The 14,910-nt window shown below is 38.6% G+C and overlaps 1 protein-coding gene across 1 annotated transcript in view; it reads right to left on the bottom strand.

Moving 5' to 3' along the window:
• nfkbie (nuclear factor of kappa light polypeptide gene enhancer in B-cells inhibitor, epsilon) overlaps positions 1-14,910 on the bottom strand; it is a 31,159-nt gene that overhangs the window by 4,930 nt on the left and 11,319 nt on the right. The window contains exon 2 of the mRNA XM_034162157.1: positions 1,325-1,427. Coding sequence (XP_034018048.1) covers positions 1,325-1,427 — 103 coding nt within the window. The remainder of the gene's footprint in view (positions 1-1,324; positions 1,428-14,910) is intronic.

A 14,910-nucleotide genomic window follows, 5' to 3' on the forward strand; every position in this document is an offset into this window, starting at 1 on the left:
TACGCGTTGCTGTTTGAACTTTGTTGGTTTTTTTTTTTAACTCATGCCTAATAGTTCTGCATTGTACTGTTTATCTACCGGTATGTGCACATACGTATATGAATGCACCCAGGCCTGCGACAGACTGGCATCCTGTCAAGGGTGCATCCCGCTTCAGGCCCTAAAACCCTTTACTGGAATAAGCAGGTACGAATGCGCCCATGTTAATGTGTGTCAATGTGCAATAAAGCTCAAGTTTGTCAGAAGGCACATGGGAGAACTGACAACTTGATTTATTTTAATATGAAAATCTTTCTCTGTTCAACCCATGAGGCTTCATAACAGGCAAAAACTTGCAGTCGCCACAGTTTTGCCAATCACACAAGCCTGGAGCTTATTCTAAATCATCACGGGCGTCTTGGTGGCTTCCCTCACTAGTCTCCTTCTTGCACGGTCACTCAGTGCTCAGAACAGCCAACCCCACACACACTTACTACATAGCTCCATAATGTTTGCATTTGTTAATGACTGATTTAAATGAAATCCAGGACACATATTTAGTGACTTGAAAAAAAAAGTTCATGTAACTATCCGAAAAGAAACTAAAAAGGTGCCCATACATACGCATGCCACTCTTTTGACTTGTATATTTTTATTTAATTTATATCATGGTATAAAGATCAGTCTTTACTGCGAGTTCGGTCATTATTTTGAAATTTTTTTATTGTTTTTTTTATACATAAAGCATGAATTCTTTTTCTAAATTTGATGCTAAAACAAAAATTAAATGGGTAAAAACCTCAAGGGTGCACAAACATTTTCACAGCACGGTACATACACACGTGCTTTATTTATGTTTAGTTTAATATTTGGTTACGTGTAAGAGAATAAATAAAATGTAATTACGCATGATGTTTTTAATCAGTCGTTTAGGGTACATTTTTGGGTCAATAGGTTAATAATAACTGCAAATGTCATTTCTTTAGTGGAAGACTTAACAAAAACGGACAGATGTGAATCAGTGTGCTAAAGCCTGAATGTTGCATTTTTTGTTCTCGTTTTCAGAAATATAATGACAAAAGATAATCAATCCATCCCCACTCCACTGTTCCCCGTGGTTCTATTTCTGCAGGAGGTAAAGGAAGGGACTTTCCATTCAAAGTCCTCTCAGAGCGAACAGCGGAACCGCCCACGCTGACGTCCCTCAGAGAGGACGGACTGAAAATAAAGAGGAACAAGAGTTCTCTGGAACTACAGAAAAGCCACAGTTTCCACAATTGCAATGCTGGGTGTGAGGAATTCAGACAGGAATAAACAAAAGCCACATTTAAAGACCTTCACTGACCTGGTACAGGTTGTTCTGGATGTCCAGGACATCTTTGGGGAATATCTGTATCAGCTGGTGAGCGATGTCGTCGTCTTCGTGGATGATCGCTAAATGCAGGATTCTACAAGTGCGACAGAGAGATAGAAAAACTCACGTTAAGCTTGTGACAACCTGCACCCATCTGGTCTTGTATTGAGCAATCAATCCACAAGTGACACTCTTATGAAACGCTGGGGCGACTTCAGACTTTAGCAACAGACAAAAATTGTTGCCTCATCATTTTCCACATTACTGATTTCAGACTACATGGAACGGTGACACACAGCAGCGACATTTCTTTTGACAATTGAGCAACACGAGATTTTAGGCGTTAAAACAAACCCGCGCAATAAAATGGATTATCAGAGCCTGCAGCGCTGTGGAATTTAGATTAAATTTTAAAAAAAAAAGAAAGGGGATCAAAAAAAAAAAAGCCACATAACCCTTAGTGGGAAGTTGCACAAACAAAAAGCAGGAAATGAAACAATGCATTACTGCTTAATTTAGACTTACCTAGAACAACATACTGCTGGTTTCATTTATTACAGAGGGGAAAAAAAATGTTTAACCCCCCCCATCTTCTGTCTAAGTCACCATGACTTTTCATTTTCATTCATTCTCCAATGTCATGGAGTAGATCGCAGCCCGAAACTGACTCAAAGTCACTCAAGGAAACATGCACAGGAAAAATAGGTGCAACATCTTTAACCCCTTAACGCCTATTGTTGCATATTGTCGCACAATATTTGACTCAAATATGCAACATACCAAATTGACCAGTATGCCTGTTGCTGCAAATTTGCAACATCCCATTATTATTATTATTATTATAACATTATAACATAAATTACCAAAATACCAAAATTACTATTTAATTTTTGTGCAAAAGTGTAATTAATAATCTCAACATTATTTACCATCTACAAAAACACACACAAAACATTTTTTTATATACAGCTATATAAATTCAGGCGTTAAGGGGTTAAATTATACATCAAGATCAATGAAAACCATTTAGGTAGATTTTTCACCGAATACAGCCAATGCACGTGCTGCTGCTTCCATAGCTTTTAAATATGAAGTTCATAATTTGATATGGGTGCACATGCTGGCACTGTCCAGCAGGTGGCAGTAATGCCCATCTTCCTCATCATGCAGGCTCCGGAATAATGCTCCAAACACTGTTGTCTCAAAGCATTCAAAATGTTTGAAAGCCGTTTTTCCAGTTAGCAATCCTAAATTGGACGATCAATAAAAACATTTGTGCCATCCCCAGCCACACGTTCTATCCATTCTTTAATTCTGTTTTTTTTCTGTTCTGTATTTTGAGACATATTTGTCTTTGTACAGGGCATCATGTTTCTCCCCACAGCTGTTGCTAAAGGAATGTTGGAGTGAAGACAGCAACGTGATGACACACGGGCAAAACAAAGCTTGTTTTTGGATTGACGTGGGCCATCAACGTTCACCACAAATGAATCACTTCATCCTGATTATGCACCTTACTTTTATTTTGGTGAGTTACAGAATGACAGCAGTTATTGTGTTTGAGTTGCTGTCTGCACAAGCTGGATAGGATGTGCTCGCTCACTCACTCACCTACTTGTCTATATTTTTGCTGTCTAAGCTCTACATTGTAACCAGTGTAGGGATCAGTCTATACACAGAATGTCACTCAAACCACAATGAACATCACAATCTCTATCACCTTGAGTCACATGTGAACTGACGGGATGATATCTGACTAAACTGCTTTACCGGTTCATTGTGATTGTGATATTTTACTGAAAATTTGAGTCGGAAACCAAACAAAGTGCAAACACCTTTTGAAGAAGTTGGTTCTTCTACAAACTCAGAATTTTCTTTGTAAGTTTCAAGCAACTGCATCATCATGACTGTTGCTTTGGCCATCAGCTGTGATGACATAAGTCATATCATGTTTCCTGAAAGTGAGGGTTTGATACTTTTTCTGCACTTTATATTAGCATAAAGTAAATATGTGCAGGTTTTGGAGTACTAGAATCACAAAACACAACCTGTAGACAATAAAAGAACAACCTGAAAACCATCAATGGTGATGGTGTTTATCTGTGGCCTAGACTCCATAGTGAGAAGCGGATGAGAGTCCACGACTCCTCCTGGACAGGACGCCAGTCCATCACAGGTTCAATCCCCAAGCAAGGCTGGTACCCATTTACAGCTGGGTGGACTGATACAATGCAGACAGAGTTATAAAAGTTCTCATCAAAGGACATTTTAACATTAGAAACAACACAACAACACAAAGGCTGAGCGGGTCGCACAGGAATGTCGACATGGACTGATAAGGATGTGAAGAGGAATCGAACCATGCTCCTCAACCCACTAATCTACCTGCTCCACAACCAGACAATAACATGGGCAAGCTGTCAACAACAGCTGATGTCATGATTCTACACAATACCAACACAATCCCTGTATTGGAGGTACTTCACAGTCATCATGTATCATGTACAATGACATTTTGGATGGACACTCACACCTGATGTGTCTGACAGAGTCGTGTGATTCAGTGATACCAGAATATATGATACGTAACACACACAAAGCATGGTGGACTGCTCAGCACTGACCAAAGCTCATACAACACATTCAAGAAAATATTCTCACATTAAACAACAAAAATGTAAGTTGGACATTTGGGGCCAAATTAGCAGAGTTGCATCTCCATTTGTCTTCACCTCAACAACATAAATAAATAACTAAACCAGGTGAACATTTCTACCACCAGATCCCTGATTAAACACAGTTATTTTCATATTTGCAGACTTGCCTTCTGTGGTTTAAAAGCAATACTCCCAATCGCTTGTAGTTAAAAATCGACCCAGAATGCATTGCGCCATCAACATCCAGTGTTTCTTTGTTCTTTCAGTCAACCGAATGTGCCTGACGTCTACGTTACATTTCTCCACGTGTCGATGAGAAGGCCACGTGTGACCATGAAGGCAGCGGCAGGTTGGAGATCGCAACGGGAGAGCTGTACCGTGGACACAGGACTTTGAGGCAGTTAACACTGCTACTGTTAGCGAGGTCCATGCTTACCTGCTGATGTGATTGGACAAATTAAACAATTCGAATCCAAATACATTTGTTCTGCAAATCTGATTGGTTAATCAGATGGCAAACTGTGGCAAACTATTCAACTATTTCACATTTGATGTATTACTCCGTGCCCTGACCGCGTTGCTACATAGATGTCAATAATGCTACTGTCAGCTGAGAGTGAGAGAAACTGATGGCGTGAACAGGATGATGTGCATTCTGATACAGAATTACTCAATACAGCTGACGAGATGGAGAAATCTGTGGGTCTGCTCACAGAATTTCCAGTTTGGCATGAAGACGCTGTTGCTACGGTAAGCTTCGCCATCCGAATTACTTACAGAAAAACAAACCGTGCAAACGATGAAATTGGATAAATCAAAATCAAATCAATTTTATTAATATAGCGCCAAATCACAACAAACAGTTGCCCCAAGGCGCTTTGATAAGAATAGGAATAACCACCTTGTGTCTGATGATTTGTGGACATTAATCCTGGATTACGGTCGCCAGCAAAACTCCTTTTTTAAAACTCAATTTGCGACCGTAAAATCCAGCATTAACGTCCACAAATCATCAGACACAACAGGGTTATTCCCTAAATGTGATGATGACAACTGGCCGTTACAACTTGAAGAACTTGGGAGCGTTAATTCGTACAAAGCCCTGTGAAGGCACAAGCAGCATTGTACAGCAGGACGATACCCTCCGTGGTCGCTCTGTTTCACTTCAGGAGACGTAAACTCATCAGAATGTGTTGCAGGGTACGCAATTAATATCCACTACGTGGTTTGTCCAGTCTGGTTTACACTTGTGTGATTTGTTAACGCTGGCTGTGCCAGTTACAGCCCAACCAGCAACAGGTCGACTGTAAGTCAGGCCACAATAAGGCAACAATGATAGTGCGCCCCCTATGGTAGCTCGGAGGGAGAATTTATAGATAGAATAATACACATGCCCCTGTCCACTGCAAATTAGACTCCCTTGATTGAGGAGAGTACTGTCAATTTAGAACATGGCGCCATTTTGATTCCAACTGCGCTGAACTGCTGAATGAACCTTTTATGTTTTCAACATTTTTTAAAATCATTTAACCACATACAGCAACACATCCAGGTACAGGTGCTATCAAAATAAAATAGTTAAGCTATCAAATTTACAATTTATGATGCTTTATTTCATTTAAAGCCTGATTTATGCTTCTGCTGCTCTGTAACTCCGTGTCATGCAATGACGTGTGACTGTTTTAAAGTTCTCCGTAGCTGGATTATGCTTTATTATGGATTCATTTGACCCTCAACAAGCAAAATAAACACTTGGGCTTTTAATCTCAGAAATGACTCCGGTCCCACTTTCCTCAAATCAGCACGTGTCAGAGCTGAACTTTAATTTGTACCTATGTTACTGTGCACATCCAGACTGATTGTTTTTTTTTTGTTTGTTTGTTTGTTTGTTTTTTTTAATTGGAAATACATTGTGATCGGACGGGACATTTTATCTGATGTGAGTGATAAATCCGCTATACAAAATCTGATATATACGGTGTTTATTACATGGAAAACGATACAAAAACTTTGGGACTTTTTTGTCTGGTGACTGTGAATATCTGGTTTATACGATGACAGTTTAGGTGAGTTTTACTGTACATGGGACTGAACAATAAATTTACCTCTCAAAGCTCTGAAGATGATGTCGGCTTCCATCCCACACAGCTGACTATTTTCCTAAATTTTTCTTCTGTTCGGATCTGAAGGGAATCTGTACATCTTGAAGCCCTTGTTGTGACAACAACCCGGCATTTTCAGCAAATAAAATGGCTGGATTTATATGCAGATAGATTAACAGCGAACACTATTTTGAACCCAAGATGGCGCCAGGAGTCATGTGACAGATTTTTTTCGAATTGTCATGTCGTTACTCTGTCAATCAAGGGCTCCACTGTAAATAAAAACACAGTGTAGAAGGGTCATTTGTGAACAGAAGTCTCTCTCTCACACACACACACACACACACACACACACACACACACACACACACACACACACACACACACACACACACACACACACACACACACACACACACACACACACACCTTTTAAGTGATTCTTCTCAAAACAAAGACAGGTTTTCTTTGGCTGAACTACAATCATTCCACAAAGTTTGGTCCAAACTGGACACATTGGACTGAAGACAATACCCCTGTACGCACTGCAGGTCATAAAGTCGATTCCAGTATGACGCATTACCAAAAAAAGATTACATAAGCACTGTACAGATTCTGTGCTAACTTTTATGTTTGAACACCAGAGGCTGCAAATCAGGTGCAATGTTTCAAAGCATCTGGTGATGTAATGAAGCTCCCTTTAGCACAGCTCATGGTGTCACTTTGATACAATGTTCCCACACACAGGTGTTACAAAGGTTCTGAAATATTTCTGAACAATCCTTCAAACCTTTCTTCTCTGCAACAAATTCCTACCATACCCAGCCACGTGTTCTACGGATTGTTTAATTACCATTTTACATTCACATTCTGTTGTATATTTTATCCCATATATTGAACATCAAATTTCTTCTAGTGGCAGCTCGTCTTGTTAACCGACTTGAAGATGAACGGTGATATTAAACAGGCCAGACAAAGCTGCTTTATTAATTAATCTGATCAATCAAGGCTGACCAGTGTCTAATCATTTAATCATCATTATGTCCTCTTTTAATTCGGTAAGTTACAAGATGATGTAGCATTTATAGTTTTCAGATTGTGGCCGTTATAAGATCTGGCAGGGAGCAAGTGACCCACTTATTCATATATATTTTCTGATTTATAATCTCCATCTTGTTATCAGTGTGAGGGAATATATTGTATTTAATGAAAGCAACATAGATTTGAATATGACAGAACAGCAAACGCATTTAAAGTCCAACACTATCAAAATGGTCACAGAGGCTATGTTGAGAATATATATATATATCAAATCAATTTTATTTATACGAGGTCTCTTAGATAATAAACCGACCCTTTTATTTTTTTTTTTAACTATATGGATTTGAATGACATGCGATTACACCAATCATGCTTGAACCCTCGTGCGCATGCGTGAGTTTTTTCACGCGTGTCGGTGACGTCATTTCCCTGTGGGCAGGCCTTGAGTGAGATGTGGTCCCGCCCTCTCGGCTGAATTCCTTTGTTTCACACGCTGCTCGAGACGGTGCGCGTTGCTTTATCAAATTTTTTTCTGGACCTGTGAGGAATATCCGAGTGGACACTATTCGAGAAATTAAGATGGTTTTCTGTGAAAAGTTTAACGGCTGATGAGAGATTATGGGGTGTTTCTGTCGGTGTAAGGACTTCCCACGGAGCGGGACATCCTGCAGCGCTTCCAGGCGCTGTCGTCGGCCTGTTTCGAGCTGAAACCATCCTAATTTAAGGCTTAATTCACCCAGGACATCGTGAGAGAACAGAGAAGATTCAGAAGAGGCCGGCATGAGGAATTTATGCGGACATTCCACTGTTTAAGGACATTTTTTTAATGAAAGACGTGTACGCAAATTCGCCGAGTCGTTTCCGTGACGACTCGGCAAATCTGTGTGCGCCGCGACAGGAAAAACACCTCCGTGTTGAAAACCATTTGTAGAATTCAGGCGGCTTTTAATGGCTTTCAACAAGTGAGTAACTGAGAAATTGTTTAACAGCTTGGGCATGTTCCAACTTGCCCGTTAAGATTTCCAACGGAGGTGTTTTTCCTGTCGCGACTCCCCGCGGTCGGGTCCAACCGACATGCGACTCTGCCCGCACGTTCTTTCATTAAAAAATGACCGTTAACAATGGAATGTCCGAATAAACTCCTGATGCCGACTTCTTCTGAAAGTTCTCTGTTCTCTGACGACTTACTGCGTCAACAGAGCCTGAAATGTGGAAGTTTTCAACTTGAAACGGCGAGACGCTGCCGCCTCGAAGCGCAGATCGTCGTCAGGCGCCGTGGACCGTCCTTAAAGCGACACTACCAGACCAAAATCTCTCATCAGCCGTTAAAATTTTTACCGAAAACCAGCTGAATTTATTGAATGGTGTCCACTCAGTTGTGCCTTACAGTTTTGAAAAAAAATTTATCAAACAAAGCAACAGTCTGAGCCATTCCTAAACAATGAAAAAAATCAACGAGCGGGTGGACGACTCCTCACTCAAAGACTGCCCACAGGCGAATGACGTAACCGACAGGCGTGAAAAAACTCTCGCATGCCCACGAGGGTTCAAGCATGTCTGATGTAATCACACGTGATTCAAATCCATATGGTTTTTGAAAAAATAATAAGGTCAGATACTTTTCTAATAGACCTCGTATAGCGCCAAATCACAACAAACAGTCGCCCCAAGGCGCTTTATATTGTAAGGCAAAAGCCATACAATAATTACAGAAAAACCCCAACGGTCAAAACGACCCCCTATGAGCAAGCACTTGGCGACAGTGGGAAGGAAAACTCCCTTTTAACAGGAAGAAACCTCCAGCAGAACCAGGCTCAGGGAGGGGCAGTCTTCTGCTGGGACTGGTTGGGGCTGAGGGGAGAGAATCAGGAAAAAGACATACTGTGGAGGGGAGCAGAGATCAATCACCAATTATTAAAAGCAGAGTGGTGCATACAGAGCAAAAAGAGGTGAATAAAAAGAAACACTGGGTGCATCATGGGAAACCCACCAACAGTCTAAGTCTATAGCAGCATAACTAAGGGATGGTTCAAGGTCACCTGATCCAACCCTAACTATAAGCTTTTTCAAAAAGGAAAGTTTTAAGCTTAATCTTAAAAGTAGAGAGGGTGTCTGTCTCCCTAATCCGAACTGGGAGCTGGTTCCACAGGAGAGGAGCCTGAAAGCTGAAGGCTCTGCCTCCCATTCTACTCTTAAAAACCCTAGGAACTACAAGTAAGCCTGCAGTCTGAGAGCGAAGCGCTCTATTGGGGTGATATGGTACTATGAGGTCCCTAAGATAAGAAGGGACCTGATTATTCAAAACCTTATAAGTAAGAAGAAGAATTTTAAAAATTCTATTCTGGAATTAACAGGGAGCCAATGAAGAGATGCCAATATTGTTGAAATATGCTCTCTCCTTCTAGTCCCTGTCAGTACTCTAACTGCAGCATTTTGAATTAACTGAAGGCTTTTAGGACAACCTGATAATAATGAATTACAATATTCCAGCCTAGAAGAAATAAATGCATGAATTAGCTTTTCAGCATCACTCTGAGACAAGACCTTTCTAATTTTAGAGATATTGCGCAAATGCAAAAAAGCAGTCCTACATATTTGCTTAATATGCGCATTGAAGGACATATCCTGATCAAAAATGACTCCAAGATTTCTCACAGTATTACTGGAGGTCAGGGTAATGCCATCCAGAGTAAGGATCTGGTTAGACACCATGTTTCTAAGATTTGTGGGGCCAAGTACAATAACTTCAGTTTTATCTGAATTTAAAAGCAGGAAATTAGAGGTCATCCATGTCTTTATGTCTGAAAGACATTCCTGCAGTTTAACTAATTGGTGTGTCCCCTCTGGCTTCATGGATAGATAAAGCTGGGTATCATCTGCGTAACAATGAAAATTTAAGCAATGCTTTATAATAATACTGCCTAAGGGAAGCATGTATAAAGTGAATAAAATCGGTCCTAGCACAGAACCTTGTGGAACTCCATAATTAACCTTAGTCCGTGAAGAAGACTCCCCATTTACATGAACAAATTGTAATCTATTAGATAAATATGATTCAAACCACTGCAGCGCAGTGCCTTTAATACCTATGGCATGCTCTAATCTCTGTAATAAAATTTTATGGTCAACACTATCAAAAGCTGCACTGAGGTCTAACAGGACAAGCACAGAGATGAGTCCACTGTCTGAGGCCATAAGAAGATCATTTGTAACCTTCACTAATGCTGTTTCTGTACTATGATGAATTCTGAAACCTGACTGAAACTCTTCAAATAGACCATTCCTCTGCAGATGATCAGTTAGCTGTTTTACAACTACCCTTTCAAGAATTTTTGAGAGAAAAGGAAGGATGGAGATTGGCCTATAATTAGCTAAGATAGCTGGGTCAAGTGATGGCTTTTTAAGTAATGGTTTAATTACTGCCACCTTAAAAGCCTGTGGTACATAACCAACTAATAAAGATAGATTGATCATATTTAAGATCGAAGCATTAATTAACGGTAGGGCTTCCTTGAGCAGCCTGGTAGGAATGGGGTCTAATAGACATGTTGATGGTTTGGAGGAAGTGACTAATGAAAATAACTCAGACAGAACAATCAGAGAGAAAGAGTCTAACCAAATACCAGCATTACTGAAAGCAGTTTGGGATGGTTATGAATAATTTTTTCTCTAATAGTTAAAATTTTATTTGCAAAGAAAGTCAAAAAGTCATTACTAGTTAAAGTTAAAGGAATGCTTGGCTCAACAGAGCTCTGACTCTTTGTCAGCCTGGCTACAGTGCTGAAAAGAAACCTGGGGTTGTTCTTATTTTCTTCAATTAGTGATGAATAGTAAGATGTCCTAGCTTTACGGAGGGCCTTTTTATAGCGCAACAGACTCTTTTTCCAGGCTAAATGAAGATCTTCTAAATTAGTGAGACGCTATTTCCTCTCCAGCTTATGGGTTATCTGCTTTAAGCTGCGAGTTTGTGGGTTACACCACGGAGTCAGGCACTTCTGATTTAAGGCTCTCTTTTTCAGAGGAGCTACAGCATCCAAAGTTGTGCTCTATTAGGATGTAAAGCTATTGACGAGATACTCTATCTCACTCACAGAGTTTAGGTAGCTACTCTGCACTGTGTTGGTATATGGTTACAGCGCTTTCAGAAAGACTTCTACTGTAATGAAACCTATTCCCCACTGCTGGGTAGTCCATTAAAGTAAATATAAATGTTATTAAGAAATGATAAGACAAAAAGGGGTTTTCAGGGAATACTGTTAAGTCTTCAATTTCTATGCCATATGTCAGAACAAGATCTAAAGTGTGGCTAAGGTGATGGGTGGGCTCATTTACATTTTGAGCAAAGCCAACTGAGTCTAATAATAGATTAAATGCAGTGTTGAGGCTGTCATTCTCAGCATCTGTGTGGATGTTAAAATCACCCACTATAATTATCTTATCTGAGCTAAGCACTAAGTCAGATAAAAGGTCAGAAAAATCATGAAGAAACTCACAGTAACGACCAGGTGGACGATAGATAATAACAAATAAAACTGATTTTTGAGACTTCCAATTTGGATGGACAAGACTAAGAGTCAAGCTTTCAAATGAATTAAAGCTCTGTCTGGGTCTTAGATTAATTAATAAGCTGGAGTGGAAGATTGCTGCTACTCCTCCTCCTCGATCCGTGCTTCGAGCATTTTGACAGTTAGTGTGATATATATATATATATACATACATACATACATACATACACACACACACACACACACACACACACACACAGCACGCACGCACGCACGCACATACATACACACACACACAGAGTGGTGGGCACACTTCCGATAATAGATAATTTTCGAAGATAATGTTTTATTGGATTATGTTTTTAGATAACTTTAAAAACCATTATCGAACCAATTATCTTCCGATTAATTTTTGTCCGATAATTTTTAGACCGATAAACAAAGTAAACAAAGCTGAACAGCGACAAGCATTTTTAAAATTTAAAATCAGTTCGGCACCTACCTGTTAAAAGTTTTGTAACAGATGGACAGTTATCCCCTCTACTAACAGAAGAGAGCTGCTTCTATGAAAAGTGTCTCTATCCTCTGTAGACAAAGGAGAAATGGCCAAAAAATAGACAAAGGAGAAATGGCCAAAAAAATAACAATAATAATTTCCTTTAACACCATACCGATATGCTGGCAATATCACCTAAGTCATCCAGAGGCATACATTTTTAACTTATGGTTCAAATTTTAACCAAACTAATTTTGGACAAGTTATTTAAAATTACTGTCATGTCTGAAGTTTTATAAAGTGAAAATATCAGATATATGTTTTAGTTTTAAAGTAATGTACTAATTTTTAAGGTTTTGTGAGCACATGCTGTGTCCAGCAGTGCATTATGGGTAGGATGATGTAATCTCAGTACGTTCACGACAGGACAAATGCATTTCAGATACTCTGTTCAGGCTCCACAGACAACAGCATTAAACTCTAGTGCCCAAAACTCTCATGAATATATTCTCTGGGTTTATAGACGTTGTTATTGTATTTGCGTTTGTTAAATTCCACGCAGTTTAAATGTAGCAGACAGGGATTATCTGGAATTTTGTTTTCAAGGCCTCTACTGGCCAGTAGTGTTCATGGTAGTATTCGCCCTAAGAACTAAGCGTCTGGGCACCAAATCAACTTTTTGGCTTTGCAAATGGCTTTTTTTTTTTTTTCAAACAAATGAAGTTTAAAAACTAAACAAAACAACAGCAAAAAAATATAAAAAAAAAAAAAATATATATATATAAAAATAGTAACATTACAAGACAGCTCTGCGGTGTTTGCACAGGCACAGTGCAAGCGGTTAGATGCTTGTAGCTTTTCAGCAGTAGGATACCCTCACGACAGCCGACCAGACTAATATCAAACAGGTTTGATTTTCATAGGACCATACGATTGGCGATCAGGAGGTGGTCGTGAGATGTTAAATGTAGCTTGTTACTCCATGTACACTACACGATGCAGGACGCGCGATTAACCTGAAACTCGGTCCAAAAAATTCCTGCATGAAAAATCATCTCGCACAGTGTAAAGCACGTTTTTTACAACATCATAAAACGTGCGCACATTCTCTCCACATGCAAAACATTTTGCGATGACACTTCCAGGGCTCCGTAAAAATGCCTGTTTTTACAAATAAAAAAAAAATGGAATATTTTACAAAAGCACATTTATCTGTAAACACCAACACACGACAGACGTCACATTAACGTGTTGGTTTACATAATGAATGACTGAATCAATCAGTGTTTAGCAGAGGCACTTTTACCCAGAATCCTTTGCGATCTGTCTGTGTTTGTTACAAAACCTCAGAATTAGTGCATTATTCAACATAAAATGATATATGCTATATTTTAACTTTGTACAAATGACAGAATTGACATTAATGGAGTTATTCTATCAGTATTAATGTTATTTATAAATCAAAACCGTAAGTCACCATGACTTTATTTTTCAAGACCTCCGCCTGACTGGAGCGTTGTGATTGATAGAGAGTTGGCTTTATGGCTGCTCTCAGAGTGCCTCTGTGCTGGGAGCTCTGTAGTAAACAAGCGCTTCCAGCAGGGGCAGAATGTTCAAAGACGAAAGTGTGGTCTCATTGTTTGGGTCTGTTGTTACTTTTAATATTACTAGAAGCTATTGTGGCATTAAAACTTAAATTTGTTTTATTAGTACTGTAAATGTACCAGAGACAATATTGGAATTTATCTGTTATCGGTTATCTGTAGCTTCCGATACATTTTTGGGTGGTTTATTGTTTTATCTTTATCGACGATAACTTTTCAGTTATCTGATTATCTATTATCGAACTTAATTTTTTGGTTATCTGTGCCCACCACTGCGCACACATGTATACACACATACACATATATATACACATATATATACACATACACATATATATACACATATATATACACATACACATATATATACACATACACATACATATACACATACACATATATATACACATACACATACATATACACATATATACACATATATATACATATACACATATATATACACATACACATATATATACACATATATATACACATATATATACATATACACATATATATACACATATATATACACATATATATACATACATATACATATACATATATATACATATACACATATATATATACATATACATATATATATACATATACATATATATACATATACATATATATACATATACATATATATACATATACACATATACATATACATATATATACATATACATATATATACATATACACATATACATATATATACACATATACATATATATACATATACATATATATACATATACATATATACATATACATATATATACATATACATATATACATATACATATATATACATATATATACATATACATATATATACATATACATATATATACATATGTATATGCAATATACAATATTGCCTCTACTGGTGGTTGGCTCTCACTGCGGTATTGTATCACTTCCTGTTCCGGAGCACAGCAGTGTTTTTCTGTATCTGTTAGCTATTAAATCTGCGCAGTTAGATTGATCTAGTTATCTAGATTACGATTTGTTTCCCAGTGTAATCTTTACGTGCCTTAACTAAAGCACTCCTTCTGCTGAATCACCTCTAAATTATTTACACATTATTCACTTTGCGTGTTTTTAGGAATCCGCTAGCTTAGCGCAGCTACTAACTCTTAGCCGATTTAGCATGGCGG

Source organism: Thalassophryne amazonica, chromosome 21 (assembly GCF_902500255.1).
Source record: "Thalassophryne amazonica chromosome 21, fThaAma1.1, whole genome shotgun sequence".
Taxonomy (NCBI): Eukaryota; Metazoa; Chordata; class Actinopteri; order Batrachoidiformes; family Batrachoididae; genus Thalassophryne; species Thalassophryne amazonica.